Source organism: Silene latifolia, chromosome 9, assembly GCF_048544455.1.
Source record: "Silene latifolia isolate original U9 population chromosome 9, ASM4854445v1, whole genome shotgun sequence".
In the NCBI taxonomy this organism is placed as follows: domain Eukaryota; kingdom Viridiplantae; phylum Streptophyta; class Magnoliopsida; order Caryophyllales; family Caryophyllaceae; genus Silene; species Silene latifolia.
In genome coordinates, this window is record NC_133534.1 from 24,759,448 (window position 1) to 24,775,669 (window position 16,222).

The window sequence follows — 16,222 nt, forward strand, 5'->3', positions numbered from 1 at the left end:
ACTCATTTTGAGTTATTGGGCTTAACTTGACTCATGGGCCTTTTTCCCCTCTTTTCTCTACACAAAACCTCAACTAAACCCTCACAACTTCATCTCTCTCACTTCTAATTTCTGAAATTTCCCAACAACCACATCACCATTGTTGAACCTTCCCTTACTAACCCTAAAATCACCATATCTCACTCAATTCTTCACCAATCTCGTTCCTTTTCGCGCCATTCTCTTCCTTTTCTCATTTCCCTTCTTTCTAAGTAAGAAAGTTGCCATCTTTTCCTCTATTTCGAAATTCTCATCTTATAAGGATGTGGATTCTTGACTTAATACCTTTATTTTTGTGTTTAGGGGAGAACTTGGACAACCCGGAGGAGGATAGCTACATCATTGACGAGTCTTTAGAAGATTGAAGTGCAAAAAGGTAACGGTGATGGGTTACTCGACTTTTATGTTAAAATTGTGTGATTTGTGTAGTATTAGACTCATATGATTGTTAAATTTGTTGTCTTGCATGATTTGTGGTGAATGAATGTTGATTAGAATACTTGAATAACATTTCTCACATGTTTAAGGAAAAGTTTCACCCTTTATTGTCTTTGATCCGTATTGGTTGAATTTCTATCTCAATTATGTTGTTTTTCTTGGTTAGAATCATGCTAGGATAGGTAAACAATTGTTGCGGAACGATTTGTGGTTGTTTGCAAATGATTTGAGAGACGATTTTGGCGATTCACGCGTACAGTGGGTCTCAGCCGGTTGACCGGCCGTCGGCTCTGGACCGGCTGGGAACCCCCTGTATTCTATTTCACTTTTCAAAATGTGTCGTGGGTCTCATCCGGTTGACCGGCCGCCGGCATCTGGACCGGCTGGGAACCCCCTGTAACATTTGGCCTTTTTACAATTTTTTCAAAAATGAGCCATGGGTCTCAGCCGGTTGACCGGCCGCCAAAGCATCGGACCGGCTGGGAACCCCCGTAAGTTTTATTGAAAATCCAATATTTGCTCGGAGTCCCAGCCGGTGGACCGGCCGCCCACAACCGGCCGAGACCCTCTCGATTGTTTTTCTTCGCCTATAACTTATATTAACCAATGATTCACGCATGTATCTTTTCCGTGATTAATAAGTGATCAATTTAGGACATGTTTACGTGATGATCATGCCATTATGGTTACTCTTGTTTGTGATCCAAGTATGGTGACTTACATTGTGTGACGTCTTGACATTCCTTATTTTACCCTTGCGGACCATTGGTTACGGTTAGGTGCCATGTTTCCGGTTTGGGCTATTTTTCCTTCCGCCTCTTCGGACCGGGGGTCACGGTTAGGTGACGAGTTTCCGATTTGGGGTTACTCGACTTTCGGGCACGGTTAGGTGTACCATATTTCGAGTCTTGGATACGATTTGGTATCGTTTGTCGAATCGGGTGTCGTCCATCCCGAGAGTCTGGCCAGGTTTAGACTAGGACCGTATTATGATCGTCGTCCTACCAAGAGGTTGGAGTCTAGAGGGTTGTCTTGTTTGAGTCCATGCTTTGTAATTTGTCTTACATTGGAGTTGAGTCAATACTTGACCGTTTGACCTAATTATTCTTCTCACATTTATGCATAACTACTCTTATTGCATTTCGTATACTAATCATGATCCTCTTGTCACCGTAAGTATTTATTCTTATACTTGTTTATTTAATTACATTCCTAATTACTTGTATTTTGACATATTGTGGCTGGGAGAACCCTGAGTTACTCCCCACTGACTGTGGCTTTCATATGTATTGTGAATGACAAGTTGGTGATGAAGCTTAAGTGGGGAAGACCGTGTGAGCTAGCGAGTTCTTACCTCGGACCTTATTTAGTTATCATTTAATAGACTCACCTACTTTTGAACTATGTTAATTCGTGGGATATCTTTTCCCCAATAAATTGACTTGTGTTGTAAACTTAAACTTAACTATCTAGACTTACCTATCGTGTTAGTGATACCTCGCGTTGGACTTCAATAGAAGCCTTAAAAGTTTTAAAAAAATCACGTATTTCCGCTACGTTTTACTAGACCTTTTAGTTACCTCAACGAGGGGTGTCACATTTTTGGCAGTCGTCGTCCCAATCGGTGTGATCGGTGGCGCGAAGCTTCTTGAAGATGGGTTTCCAAATCGTAGTGAGTTTGGCTATGAAGCGGCCGATGTATTGGACTTGAACGAGAAATCCTTAAATCTCCATCTCGTTCTTAGGCCTAGGCATTTGTTGGAGAGCTTTGATTTTGGTAGGATCGATTTCGATGCCTCTTTTGCTGACGGCGTGTCCCAAGAGTTTTCCGGAGGTGACCCCGAATGCACACTTCTGAGAATTTAGTCTCATGTTGTATTTCCGAAGGCGAGCGAAGAATTTTCGAAGGGCACTAATATGGTCGTTTCGCTCTTTTGATTTGACGATCATGTCATCGACGTATACCTCCACTTCCTTGTGCATCATGTCGTGTAGGAGAGTGGTGGCGGTTCATTGATAGGTTGCTCCAGCGTTGAATAAGCCGAAGGGCATGGCAGTGTAGCAATATGTACCCCACTGTGTAGTGAATGCAGTTTTGTGCATGTCTTCTTCATCAATTTTTATTAGGTTGTACCCAACCTAACATACCCATCTATGAATGATAATAGGGTGTTCTCGCGGTGTTGTCCACCAGGATGTCAACGTGCGGCAGAGGGAAGTCGTCTTTTGGACTTGCCTTGTTCAGGTCTCTGAAGTCGACGCAAACTTGAATTCTCCCATCTTTCTTAGGTATGGGGACTATGTTAGCCACCCAGTTAGAATATTCGGAAACTTTAATGAATTTGGCTTTGAATTGCTTGTCTACCTCTTCCTTGATTTCCAGGGCGCATGCGGCACAACTTTTGCTTCACGGGTTTAACTCCCGGCTTAATGGGTATCCAGTGCTCTGCAATCTCTCTGTCGATCCCAGGTATGTCTTTGTAGGACCATGCGAATACGTCCTTATATTCGTGCAAGAGGTCGATGAATTATTGTCTTTCCGAGGGGTCTAGGGTGGTCCATATCCTAAGTTCTTGAGGTGCATTGTCATTCCCTACGTTGATGGGTTCCATCTCCTCAATGATGGGTGTTCTATGCTCGCATTTGTCGAGTTCTTTGGCTAGGTGAGGTGGGTAGTCACTCAAGTCAAATTCCTCATATTCGTTCAGAATTGCATTGCAGTTAAATTGAGACAAGTAGTAAGCAAACTTAGCATTCATTAAGTCGATCTGAGCAAAAAGCTCGGATAGGACAAATATCTCATGGGGAGTCATAGGCGACGCACTAGAGGAGGTGTCCCCTAGAACAAGCTCTAGGTTGCTACCTTCTGCGGGAGTAGGGGTGACTTTAGTTGACTCGGTCTCTGAGACAACCCCAAGCTTGTGATAAAACAGTGGAAAAGGGACTTTGCCAGGGGTGTCGGGAGTGTTAGGACCTAAGACAGACTCTGAATCAGACTTATCATCAGACTCAGTCTCGTCTTCACTTCCCTCCTTTAACATGGGGCCTTCTCCAGTTGTGATCTTGAGAATGCGGCCTTGGAGATCGGTACACTTAACAGTCTTCCTCAAGCCTTGGATAGCTTTCTCTGGGTTAGCATAAGAGATCAAGGCAGTAAGGTCGAACTGGTTGTCTTTGAGAGCAATGTTTATGATGTCCTCGTAGTTGAGGTGCTTGATGTTGTCTTCTCCGAAAAGGAGGATCACAGCTTGCCCGTCCAGGCAAGGGATCGATTCAAACTTGATCGATGTCGCATTGGTGTTGTTGTCATGGATGAAATAGCAGTCTTAAAAGACTTCTATGCCCAGATGCTTGACCTTTAATATGGGGTCGTATATTGGCTTAGGAAAACCGTTGTAAAGTTCAGACTCTCCCTCGAGGATGAAATAGCCGTTGAGGGTCAGGTGATATGGGCGGAGGATAACTCCTTGGTTTTTGCATTTCCTTACGAGGAGACCCATCTCCTGGATGTCTTCATCGGTCGGCTCATAGCCTAGTCCGAAATGGATGTCGGGGACCTTGGCCAGTTTCAAGGGAGGCAAGGTGTTTTTCAGTGGGTTAAGAGGCATGCTCGGGAAATACCCCTGGCGCATCAGGATGTGGTTGAACGTGAGGTTTGAGAACGGATCACAATCAAAAGGTGTTGGTTCGTCGGTTAGGTCACTCACGGCTTAGAATCCCCACATTTCGTTGTCGATCTCCTCAGTGACTTGAGAGGCTATCCTCTTTTTCATGACAGCTTTCATTGGGGATGCAAGAATTGTGACTATTTTCCCGTTGAAGGGGACCCTAATTTTCTGGTGAAGGGCAGATGTGACGGTTTTGGCAGCATGGATCCAAGGACGCCCTAGAAGCATGTTGAATGATGCGTCGATGTCGACTACTTGGAAACTGGCTTGTATCTCCAAGGGTCTTGTTGTGAAGGTTAGGGTGATAAGACATGCAACCTTACGGCGAGTGTCGTCATAGGCGCGAACTCCTTGATTGGTTGTGACTAGGTCAGCTTCCTTGATCCCTAGTTCATGAGCCGTTTTGAGGTGAATGACAATGACTGTAGATCCGTCATCCACCAAGACCATAGATATTTTCTTCTTCAAGAATTGCACGGTGTTGTATAGGGCCAAGTTGTGGTTGGCTCCGAAGGGAAGGTTGTCCTCGTCAGAGAAGATGATTGGGTTGTTCAGGCCAGAGATGTCCCTGGTCATATGGGCTATCACTTCTTCGGGTGAGGAGGTGGAAGGCACTGTCAGCTTCCCCAAGGCTTGAAGAAAAGCCTGACGGTGCTCAAAGAATGTGGCGATTAGTTGCCAGATGGATATTTCGGCCTTGGCCTTCTGGAGTTGCTTGAGAATTGAGTTCTCGGGGACCCTAGGTTGAATGTCAATGTCCGGGACGATTTGGTCATTGATTGCTGGCGGGTTGTTTGTTATGTTGTTTGGGTTCTGTTAAGGGCGTCTGATGAGTAAGATATAGGTAGGGTCAAGTCTCTTATCACCAACAATAATTTTAACCCAATTTAGTGTGTAAATCGGGGTCGAACCACGAGGATGAAGGGGTTTCCACTTAGCTTAATTAGGAGTCTAGTCTAGTCAAAAATGAAAGGAAGGGAGTTGATTTAAACTACTAGATGTAACTAATGCAAGCAATTGAGAGGAAATGTATACGATTGATTAAAGGCTAGGGCTTTCGGGTTCATCTAAATGGTTTAAGGGGCAACATGATGATTTAAAGGGTCTATGGTGAGAGTTTATCCTAGGATGATGAATCAATGTCTTGATTATCCTAAGGGTGACCAATAACTTTCATTAAGAATCACACCTCTCTTAAGCAAACAACAAGACCACCACAAACTTTCATTCAAAGGAGGAATTAAGCAACAATGAAAAAAAGCACAAGCTTTCACTCATGCAAATCATCAAACACCTTGTGTGCAAGCTTAAGAAAGATAAACAATTTCACCAAAGACTCAAATATTCACACAATCATGCCCATTAATTCCATTTAGACTCCCCATAAACCCTAGAAAGATTACTACTCACTCATGTTCAAATTGTTCAAACAAACAAATGAAAAAGAACAAACAATCAAAAGAGATGACATGGTAAGGATTCCAACAATGATAAAAGACAAGTTAAAATGTAAACAATTGATTAAGCATGTAAATAAGAGAAGAGATGTACCAACAAAGAGTAAAGATGATTGCTTTGATTGAATTAATGAAGAGAATCCTTCAATATCTACCAATACAATCCAAATACCAAATGTAAACAATTGATAATAACTACTACTAAGCTAATTTTACTAAAGGATTAATATTAATTATGGAAATATTAGTGCTTTGATTAAGGAAAGATTACATAAATTAGGGAAAGTTTTCAGATCTAGGGTTGTTGTTTTCAATTGATTAGGGAAGGGGTATTTTTAGTGTTTCATTGGATTAAAGGAAGAAATGAGATAAAGCCCAATTGCGTGTTTTGTCATCCTGTGTCGGCCAGCTGGCTGCCGGCTGCCTCTGCCGGTAGCGTCATCTTCAAATTCTGGGGAAAAAAAGAACTGGTGTATTCCCTGCCGGTGGACCGGCTGCCGGCCTGCAGACAGAGAATCTTCATTCTTGACTTCTTCTTTTACTTCTTCAAGACCTGATGCTCCATGCCGGTTGCCCGGCTGCCGGCCACCTGTGCCGGTAGCGAGTCCTTCAAAACTTCTCCCAAAAATCAACTTGAAAATGGCTAAGTGTTGGGCGTGTGTTCCCTGCCGGTGGACCGCCTGCCAGCCTGCCAGCAGAGAACACCTCTCAGCTACTTTTCTTCCTTTTCTCCATAAAGCAATGTCCCCTGCCGGTGGGCCGGCTGCCAGGAGAGAACTATGCTTCAGCTCCTCATCTCCCTTTTCTTCATACTTAGGCATTGAAATGCCTTCCTTGCCCCGATTCCTCTATAATCACCTTGATTCCTGCAAGAGGGGTACACCTAATCACAGATACGGGAATCGGGCACAAAATGCAAGGCAAAGCACACAAAACCGACTTGATATGAGTCGGAATTCATAAAAGAAGAAGGGAAATTCGGTGCAAATAAATCATATATCAAACCTCCCCACACTTGAACATTACTCGTCCTCGAGTAAGTCCAAAATCAATGCACAAGAGACTACTATGGTGAGCATTAAGAGTGAATGCACAATATAAGCATCACTCATTTATTTTACTACCTAAGCCGATCGAGTATTAGCGTACTCTGCGCCCCTTCAACTCACAATTTGACACTCATGAGAGAAAAGTGCCCTATTGCAAGGCAAGTTGGGTCTTGCTACAAAATTGCGATGCATCCATCATGAGAGCACATAATCAAGCAATAGAATGCATCTAACAAAACGGTCCAATTTCCTCATCTAAGTGGCCGGATTTTCAAGCAACAAAACGTGGTCTTGGTCGGGAGTACCGTCTCAGAAGTGCCAACGGAGGTGCCAACCCCCTAAGCATGGCTCAAGCAACCCTAGTGTGACCAATACTCAAGAAACACATTCAAGAGAGGGGTAAGGGGAAGTAGGCAAGTCCGCCGAGAATTACAAAACCGACACGAGATTCAACCAAAAGACCCATGACTAAGGGGACCTAGGCCAACGACATCCTCACGGTTTTCACTCGTCACTCAATGAAAGAACAAGGTGATTTTTGTGACAAATAGTAACCAAAGTCACTCTCCTAACTCGACTAGCGAAAACGTGCCCGCAATCTAATGTGTAAGACCGTCCTATGTCCAATGAAATGCAAACAATGGTACAATGCACACATTATGAAACAAGGGTTGTAACGGGGCTAGGGAGTAGGACAAAACAGGATTGGTGCAAGCACCATTTGGATATGTGGAGTTCAGATCAAGAATAGTCAACACATCACATCCCATTTCTTATTGCAACACATGAGACACGTCTATGCCCTAACATAGGATTGGCTACCAACACTATGCAAAAATTGCATAAACCCAACTCAAAGTGGAAAAATTTGAAAGTACTCCTCTTATTTCAACAAATGGTAACGTCTACACCCTAACAAAAACTCGGTTTCCCAATTGATTCAAAAATTGTGTAAACCCGACTCATTTTGGAAAAACATCAAATTGCCTCTTTATTTAGCAACAACTTTTTCTACCCCGTTTAATGATGAGGAGGGGTGTTGCTTGCCTTTTTCTTTTCTTGGCAATATATATACATAACACGACTCATTTTTTTGGATTTTTCAAAACTTTTTCACTTTTCTATTTTGTTTTTCACTTTAATATTTCAACCTCTTATTTATATACAACACCAAATGTAGACTAATTTTCGACCCAATGGACTTGTACTTCGCCCATCACTAAATTCCGACTCCACCACCTAGACACTTCTACAAATCACGACCCATTCTTGAAAAAGGAGGGGTGTTTTTGGAATGTAGCTCTTTTAGTGGGTATGCCAAAAGGAATAGGCTAAGGCTCAGAGGGGTGAATCAAAAGAGGAAATCAATGTAAGGGACGAAACTAAGCTAATTTGGCTATGTGAGGCTCATACAAACGGATTTTGTTTCATAACATGTGCACAAAAATGAAATGCAATTCACTGTCTAAGGACGAAATGACACACTTATGCGTCTTGATGTGACACGCCCCGCGAGGAGGCCTACTCTCAAACCTAGATGAGGGTGGGGTATGAATGTGCCCACCCTAGAAGGCTCTACCCTTACCTTTGAGTGGCTAAGTCGAGCCATAGGTCTAGTCTACGGCCTAGGTCTCACAAGGTCGGTCTAAACTCATTGGTCAAGCCCACCTCCCTCGGCTAACTAAGTGGTCACGGGTGCAAGTCACGGGGAGGGGAAAGGCACAATTGGAGATATAGCTCATCATGGGGGTACTTGGTTCCCTTCCTCGACCATGATTATGCAAAACATTTACAAACTAAGTGCAACTAATTCTAACCACAACACATATGCGCATGTGACAAAATGCAAGCGGGAATCGAAAGAACATGAAAATAAACATGCAAACAATGTCTAATCCTAGCATCACGCATCAACACCAAACAATCCACAGGTCTCCCAAGAAGGCACCCAAGGCAACAAAATTCCCATTCTCCTTCAAAATATCCAAGATACCAAAAAGAAAGAATAGTAAAAGGAGTACGAGATAGGAAGGATTATACCAAGCGGTCTTCTAGCTTCTTTTTTCCTCAAATGGTCAATGCGCTATGCCAAAGGTTAGACAAAAGACATATATATATACAATGCAAATGTTTTTGTATTTTTTTCTGAATTTTTTCAATTTTTATGGATTTTTTGAAATTTTATCAAATTTAAAAGTATTTACAAATATAAACAAATATTCACAAGAGTGGATATTTCCCTCCCCGCACTTGAAATTTACATTGTCCTCAATGGAACAAAGTATAGGGAGGGAATGGGAAAAATAAACAACATATTTTTGGTGGTGTTTGATTTTTTCGAATTTAAATACTCCCTCCTATTCACTATTTTCTTCCCTATTTCCTTAAACGGATTATTCAGGTTTTCTTCCCCTTTCTTATTTTGGAAACTTTTACTATTATTTTATTCATCCCTCTCTCCTACTACCAAACCCCACTCAACTTTTACTCTTATTTTATTCATTCATCTCTCCTATCACCAAACCCCACCTAACTCACAATTTATTGTTTAATTCTTAATTATTCATTCCTCTCTCCAATTCACAAACCCCATCATCTTCATTTATTCATTTTTTAATCATCTCGTAAAATAGTGTGTCCACATCAAAGGGGAAAACACCGAATAGGAAGGAGTAACATATTTTTGTTTTTTTTTGGATATTTGAAAATAAATAACTTGTTTTAGTGTTTTTTTTGGGGGCCCTCCTCCCCACACTTATTATTGACAACATTCAATGACGGATGAAGTGTGGTTAAGAGGCAAATTTTATTCAAAATAAAAAGAACATATTTTTGGGTTTTTGTTGATTTTCGAAAATGAAAGATATGTTTTTGATTTTTTTTGATTATAAGGAATCTCCTCCCCACACTTGTTATTTACATAGTGTATGGAGGAGATTCGAAAATAAAAATGCATGTTTTTGTGGGAATTTCAATTTTTCGATTTTTTTTTGTATTTTTAAATGAAGATGCAATGCATGAACTAGGCTACATGCGGTATTGAAATTACAATGCAAGCTATACTATATGAATGCAATATCTAAATGCGACAATATTTTAAAAAATTTAAATCTAATGCAATCCTAGATGAATGCAACTATATGCTTCTATTCTACATATTATACAACTAACTAAATGCATACGAAATTGAAATATGAATGAGAAGTTTGGATTGTAGGGAAACATACTTGACATTTGGATTGGAAAGGGAGAAAAAATAAGCCAAGTGTGAGGCCGTCTAGGACTCATTGTCCTCCTCCTCCTCATCATCATCCCCGGTTCCGAATTCGGACTCCCTAAGGAAGTCGTCGGTGTTCACGGGACCGGAGGAATCGCCGAAAACCATGTTGGGCGCGATAAAGTCTTCCGCGCCCGCCCCCGAGCCACTCCCTACCTCGGGGTTGGAGAAAATGGTGGGGGTACCTCCAAACCATTGAGCATCATGCCCCTCCCCTTGAGAAGTAGGAGGGGGAAAGACCGGGGCGGCAAAGTAATCCCGCCGAAGGTTGATGTCGGTGTAGACAAATGTCCCCTTGCTATAATACCCACCATCCGGCTCAAGGTAGTAAGAAGGGTGGAGGTGGGAAGGATGCTCGTAGTTCCTCCTTATGTAATCATCGAAGACCGGAAATTGACCCACGGAATTGTCATAGTAGATCCGGTCCAACCTTTGTTCAATGCCCCGCCTCTCACTAGCGGCGGTTTGCAAACCCAATCGCATGTCGTTCATAAAGGTGATCAAATCGGCATGAAGTGGTGGCGGGGGAGGAGGAACATGGCTAGATGAGCCCTCACCGAAGTTGCCCCCCCCCCCCCTCATGGTTGAGGTTGGAAGATTTGTGGTTGGAAAGAGGAGGAGGGCATGGTGTAGTTGAGGGTAGAAGGGGTCTCCCTCCGGTTGTCCCTACCATATGTAATTGGGTGAACCGGAGGAGGTTGGGTTTCATCGGCATCCTCCTCAATCTCAAGGAGGTATGTGGCTTCACCGGGCTTGATCTTAAATTTAGAGGCATTGGGAATTGGGACCGAGTTTTTCTTTTGCACTAGCCAATAATCGATCCCATCAAAAGGATTGGTTTTAATCCACTGAAGCTTTTTCGTTATCCAATCCTTCGTGATGTAGGTTTCCCCCCGGATCCACCTTAAGTTGGTTAAGTCCACCGAGCGATCTAGGCACTTGGCAATTCGGGTGATGATGCCATCCACATGGAGAGGGACTTTTTGCCCCGGCGATTTAGCAAGCTTGTTCAAGTGGAGGGCCAAATGATGGCCCACATTAATCTCATAGGGGGTCAGAGCGGTGATCAAATAAGAGCCAAGAATTTCCAATTCCACGACTTTAAATACCCATGGCTCGTGAGTTGCAAAAATGGAGCCCCCCCCCCCCCCCACAAATCGGTGCCATATTCGCATGGGGGCATTGTGACATGCAATTTCCGGTCTTTTGACGCCATTTCGATCATCTAACCCCGAAATGGCTTTACACCCCCAAGAAAAGTGAGCATCCTCGGGTGGCTTATAGTTTGGGGGATTTGAGAGACCGAAAATTCGGCACAATCTAGCAAGGGACATGGAATGGTCCCGGTTCATTAATCGGAAGTGAATTTGGGCAACCAATTGAGTTTGCCGGTGCTTATCTAGGCGAAAACTACTAAGGAATTCCCACGTAAGACGGGGATAGTTTTCCTCGTGCATATCATACAAGCCTTTCATTCCAACACCTTTAAACAAGTCAAAAGTTTCCGTGTCTAAACCCAAATTCCTCATAGTCGGTCGACAAATGAATTTAGTCGGGGTTAAGGGGCGATTTTTGAACAAGATGAATTTACCTTTTTGTGTTTGGGATGCAAACACCACATCCGGAAAATCGGGATCCAGGTTGGTGTCGCACGCCGCTGCCTCGACTAGCCTTTGTTGTGCAAGTGACAACTCTGCCCTTGTCCTCTTGTTTGCCATGATTTTTGGTAGTTTGAAGGATGAAAAAGGAAGGACGAGTGAAGGTTTAATGGAGGAAGGATGTTTGATGGTTGATGGATGAAGGTTAGGGGTGGTTTAATGGAGTTTTGATGTGATTTGGTGGTAATGGAGTGGAGGAAGGAGGAAGAAGAGAGAAGAAAGAATAGAAAAGAATGAGAAAGTAAAGGGGGTGTCGGATAGTTTTGTGCAGAGATTTGTGTGTCCCTGCCGGTGAGCGAACCGGGAGCCGGCAGGGAACACACCCAAGATTTCCAAAAAATCGAATTTTTACAAAGGAAAATTTAACGCGCTGCCGGTGGAGGGCACCGGCTGCCGGTCCACCGGCACATAACACATCCCAATCTTAATTCTTGTCTTCAACGTATCTCCCGCCGGTGGGCCGGCTGCCGGCCTGCCAGCAGGGACTTCCTCTCTGTTGATTTTCTCCCTTTTCCTCCTATGTGGCGATTCCTCTACCGATGGGCCGGATGCCGGCCTGCCGGCAGAGGATTCCCTTCCTTCAACTTTTTCTTCGTTTTTGATAAATATGGATCTCCCTGCCGGTGGGCCGGCTTCCGGCAGGGACTTCTCCTCAGCTTGTTTCCTTCTTTTTTCTTCAGAAATTTTACAGGTCGCTACCGGTGGAGGGCACCGGCTGCCGGTCCACCGACACAGAGTTACAATGGTTCAATTTCAGCGTGTTTTCCTCCTTTGACTCTTCAAATCAATTCCCGACTCCTTCACTTACCCATTTTTGCGAGTTTTCAGCTATCAAACCGACGCCTCGTGTCGGGATTATGGGTAAGGCTAAGGGTCTCGCCTTGCAATCCAAATTTTGTAAAGAATGATAAATCCAAACTATATCAAGTACTAACTATATGCATGCTATGTACAAGTGGTGGTTCTTGAGGAACTCCACCAAACCAAATCTTGTTCAAGAAAAATTTCAATTTGCCCTCTTCTCGGGGAGGGGTTCCCCGAGGTAGAGCACCTTAATCGGTCCTTTGTTGTCACCATCATAGTAGCGCTTGACTCGTTGATAATTGACCCTAAAGGTTCCACCTTCTTCACTCCAAAGCTCGAAAGCGCCGTAAGGAAATATTTGCATCACCTTAAAGGGTCCCGACCACCTTGATTTGAGCTTGCTCGGAAATACCTTGACCTTGGAGTTGAAAAGGAGAACAAGGTCTCCAACACTTACATCCTTCTTCATGATCTTGCCATCATGCCATTTCTTCGTTTGATCCTTGTAGATTTTGGAGCTCTCATAAGCCTCCAATCTTAATTCCTCAAGCTCATTCATTTGGAGAAAGCGCACCTCTCCGGCGGCATCAAAGTCAAAGTTCATCTCCTTGAGATCCCACCAAGCCTTGTGTTCTAGCTCAACAGGAAAATGACAAGCTTTCCCGTACACAAGCTTATAGGGGTTGGTATCAAGGGGTGTCTTGTAGGCGGTTCTCAATGCCCATAGCACATCCGGGAGCTTTTGTGACCAATCCTTCCGGCTCTTATTTGTGACTTTCTCCAAAATGGCTTTAATTTGGCGGTTAAAAACCTCCACGTGCCCACTAGTTTGAGGGTGGTAGGCAAGGGCGGTTTTGTGCCGCACTCCATGTGTTTCAAGTAGAGCTTTGAAAATACTCTTGCGGAAATGTGATCCGCCATCACTTATGACTACTCTTGGGGTTCCGAACCTTGGGAAAATCGTGCCTTTGAAGAGCTTTATCACAACCTTGCTATCATTGGTGGGAGAGACGGCCGCTTCAATCCATTTGGACATGTAGTCCACCGCAACCAAGATGTATTCATTTCCACAAGAGTTGGGGAACGGTCCCATGAAGTCTATGCCCCAACAATCAAAATGCTCAATCTCCAATATGTTGGTTAAGGGCATCTCATTCCTTTTCCCAATGTTCCCAACCCTTTGGCATGCATCACACGATTTCACCAAATAATGAATGTCTCTAAACATGGAGGGCCAATAGAATCCCCCTTGGAGGATCTTGGCAATAGTTCTAGAGGTTTCTAAATGTCCCTCATAAGCGGAATTGTGCACTCAGTCAACAATCTCTAAACCCTCCTCTCTAGAGACACATCTTCGGAACATTCCATCCCCACACTTGCGGAACAAGTGTGGGTCATTCCAAAAGTATCTCTTAGCATTATGCCGCAACTTTCTCCTTTCCCTTGGTTCGAAGTCATCCGGAATGAAGCCATTCACAAGATAATTTGCAAGGTCCGCAAACCAAGGGGTCTTGGTGCTAATTTCCATGAGCCCATCATCCCGTAGCCATTCATTGATGGGTCCACTCTTGTCTTGTATCCCATGATCTTCAACGGTCAATCTTGATAAGTGGTCGGCTACAACATTTTCCGTCCCGGCCTTATCCTTGATCTCTAAATCGAATTCTTGGAGAAGTAGGACCCATCTCAAAAGTCGGGGCTTTGCATCTTTCTTCACCATTAATTGTCTCAAGGCGGTGTGATCGGAGTAAACCACCACCTTAGACCCAACTAGGTATTGCCGAAACTTTTCAACGGCATGCACAATTGTTAACATCTTCTTTTCGGTCGTAGAATAGCCACATTATGTTTGGTCAAGGGTCTTGCTTGTGTAATAAATCACATGGTGCTTCCTATCCACCACTTGCCCAAGGACCGCACCAAAAGCGAAGTCCGAAGCATCGCACATGATCTCGAAAGGAAGGTTCCAATCCGGAGCTCGGATTATCGGAGCCGTGACCAATGCTTCCTTCAACCTATGAAAAGCTTCAAGACAAGGTTCATCAAATACAAAAGGGGCATCTTTGAGGAGTAATGAAGTTAATGGTTTTACTATCTTTGAAAATCTTTAATGAAACGCCTATAAAATCCGGCGTGGCCTAGAAAACTCCTCACTCCCTTCACATTGGAAGGAGGTGACAAGTTTTATATAACGGCAACCTTAGCACCATCAACATCAATACCCCTTCTAGAGACAACGTGACCGAGTACAACCCCCTCCTATACCATAAAATGGCATTTTTCCCAATTTAGGACAAGGTTGTGCTCCTCACATCTCTTCAATACATTAGTCAAATTGTCAAGACCATGATCAAATGAGTCCCCATGGACACTAAAATCGTCCATGAAAATCTCCATGCTTTTCTCTAGAAAGTCCGAAAAGATTGCCATCATGAACCTTTGAAAGGTGTCGGGCGCATTGCAAAGCCCGAATGGCATCCGACGATATGCATAGACTCCTATGGGACATGTGAAAGTTATTTTTTCTTGGTCCTCCGGGTGAATGGGGATTTGGAAGAACCCGGAGTAACCATCTAAAAAGCAATAGTATGCATGTCCCGCAAGCCTCTCAAGCATTTGGTCTATAAAGAGAATCGGGAAATGGTCTTTAAGGGTGGCGGCATTAAGTTTCCTATAGTCAAATACACCTTCGCCATCCCGTCACCGGTCTAGTAGGTAGGGTGGTCCCGTCTTCTTGCTCAACCATTTGCACCCCTCCCTTCTTTGGTACCACGTGAACCAGACTTACCTATTTACTATCCGTTATTTGATAGATAATCCCGGCCTCAAGTAATTTCAAAACTTCATTTTTAACTACCTCGGCCATTTTCGGGTTTATCCTCCTAAGACCATCTACCTTTGGTTGACTCCCCTCTTCCAAGACAATTCTATGCATGCACAAACTCGGGCCCAAGCCCTTGATGTCATCTATGCTATACCCGAGTGAGCCTCTATGAGTTCTCAAGGTTTGAAAAAGTTTCATTTCTTGTGACTCACTTAGGTTAGCATTTATGATCACCGGGTAAGCCTCCCCCTCATCAAGAAAAGTATACTTGAGTGTGGGAGGTAAGGGTTTGAGTTGTACCTTTGGAGGGAGAAAGCCCTCCACTTTCTTCAAAAGCTCTTCATCAACTTCATGATCTTCCTTCATAGCTTCATCATGCAAGGAGATTTGAAAAACCTCTTCCATTTCCGCTTCTTCTCGGGCTACTTCATGCACTACCTCATCAATCACCTCAATGGTGCTCAACCTTTCTACTCTTGGTCCTTTCATCAAATGTGGGAGGTTAAATTCGACATTGTTGCCCTCAATTTGGAAGGTTAGCCGGCCATTCTTCACATCAATGATCACTCCTCTGGTAGCCAAAAATGGCCTACCTAGGATGATGGGGGTATGGCTATTCTCCGAAATATCAAGGACAACAAAATCGGCGGGGATTAAAAGCTTTCCAACCTTGACGGGTACATCTTCAAGCACCCCCATAGGGCGCTTGACAGACCTATCCGCCAATTGGAGAGTCATGGTAGTAGGAGCAAGGTTTTGAATGCCAATCTTCTTTGCAACTTTTAAAGAAATGACGCTCACACTTGCTCCCAAGTCACAAAGAGCTCTTGATATAGGAACACCACCAACTACACATGGGATTGAAAAGCTTCCCGGGTCACCAAGTTTAGTGGGCATTTTGTTAATGATATGAGCACTACATGCCTGTTCCATAGCCACTATCTCTTGGTCACCCAAGACCCTTTTCTTGGTCAAGATATCTTTTAAAAACTTTGAGTAAGTTGGCAT

At 43.6% G+C, this 16,222-nt stretch overlaps 2 protein-coding genes across 2 annotated transcripts; both read right to left on the reverse strand.

Annotated features, from left to right (window-relative positions):
• Positions 1 to 12,592: 12,592 nt before the first annotated feature.
• On the reverse strand, positions 12,593 to 13,426 carry LOC141600740 (uncharacterized). Its single transcript, XM_074420986.1, has 2 exons — positions 12,965 to 13,426; positions 12,593 to 12,892 (listed from the first exon to the last, which is right to left on the reverse strand). Exons 1-2 carry the CDS (start codon positions 13,424 to 13,426, stop codon positions 12,593 to 12,595), a joined length of 762 nt encoding a protein of 253 aa, XP_074277087.1.
• A 1,752-nt stretch (positions 13,427 to 15,178) lies between these two features.
• Positions 15,179 to 16,222, reverse strand: LOC141600741 (uncharacterized). Its single transcript, XM_074420987.1, has one exon. It carries the CDS (start codon positions 16,220 to 16,222, stop codon positions 15,179 to 15,181), a length of 1,044 nt encoding a protein of 347 aa, XP_074277088.1.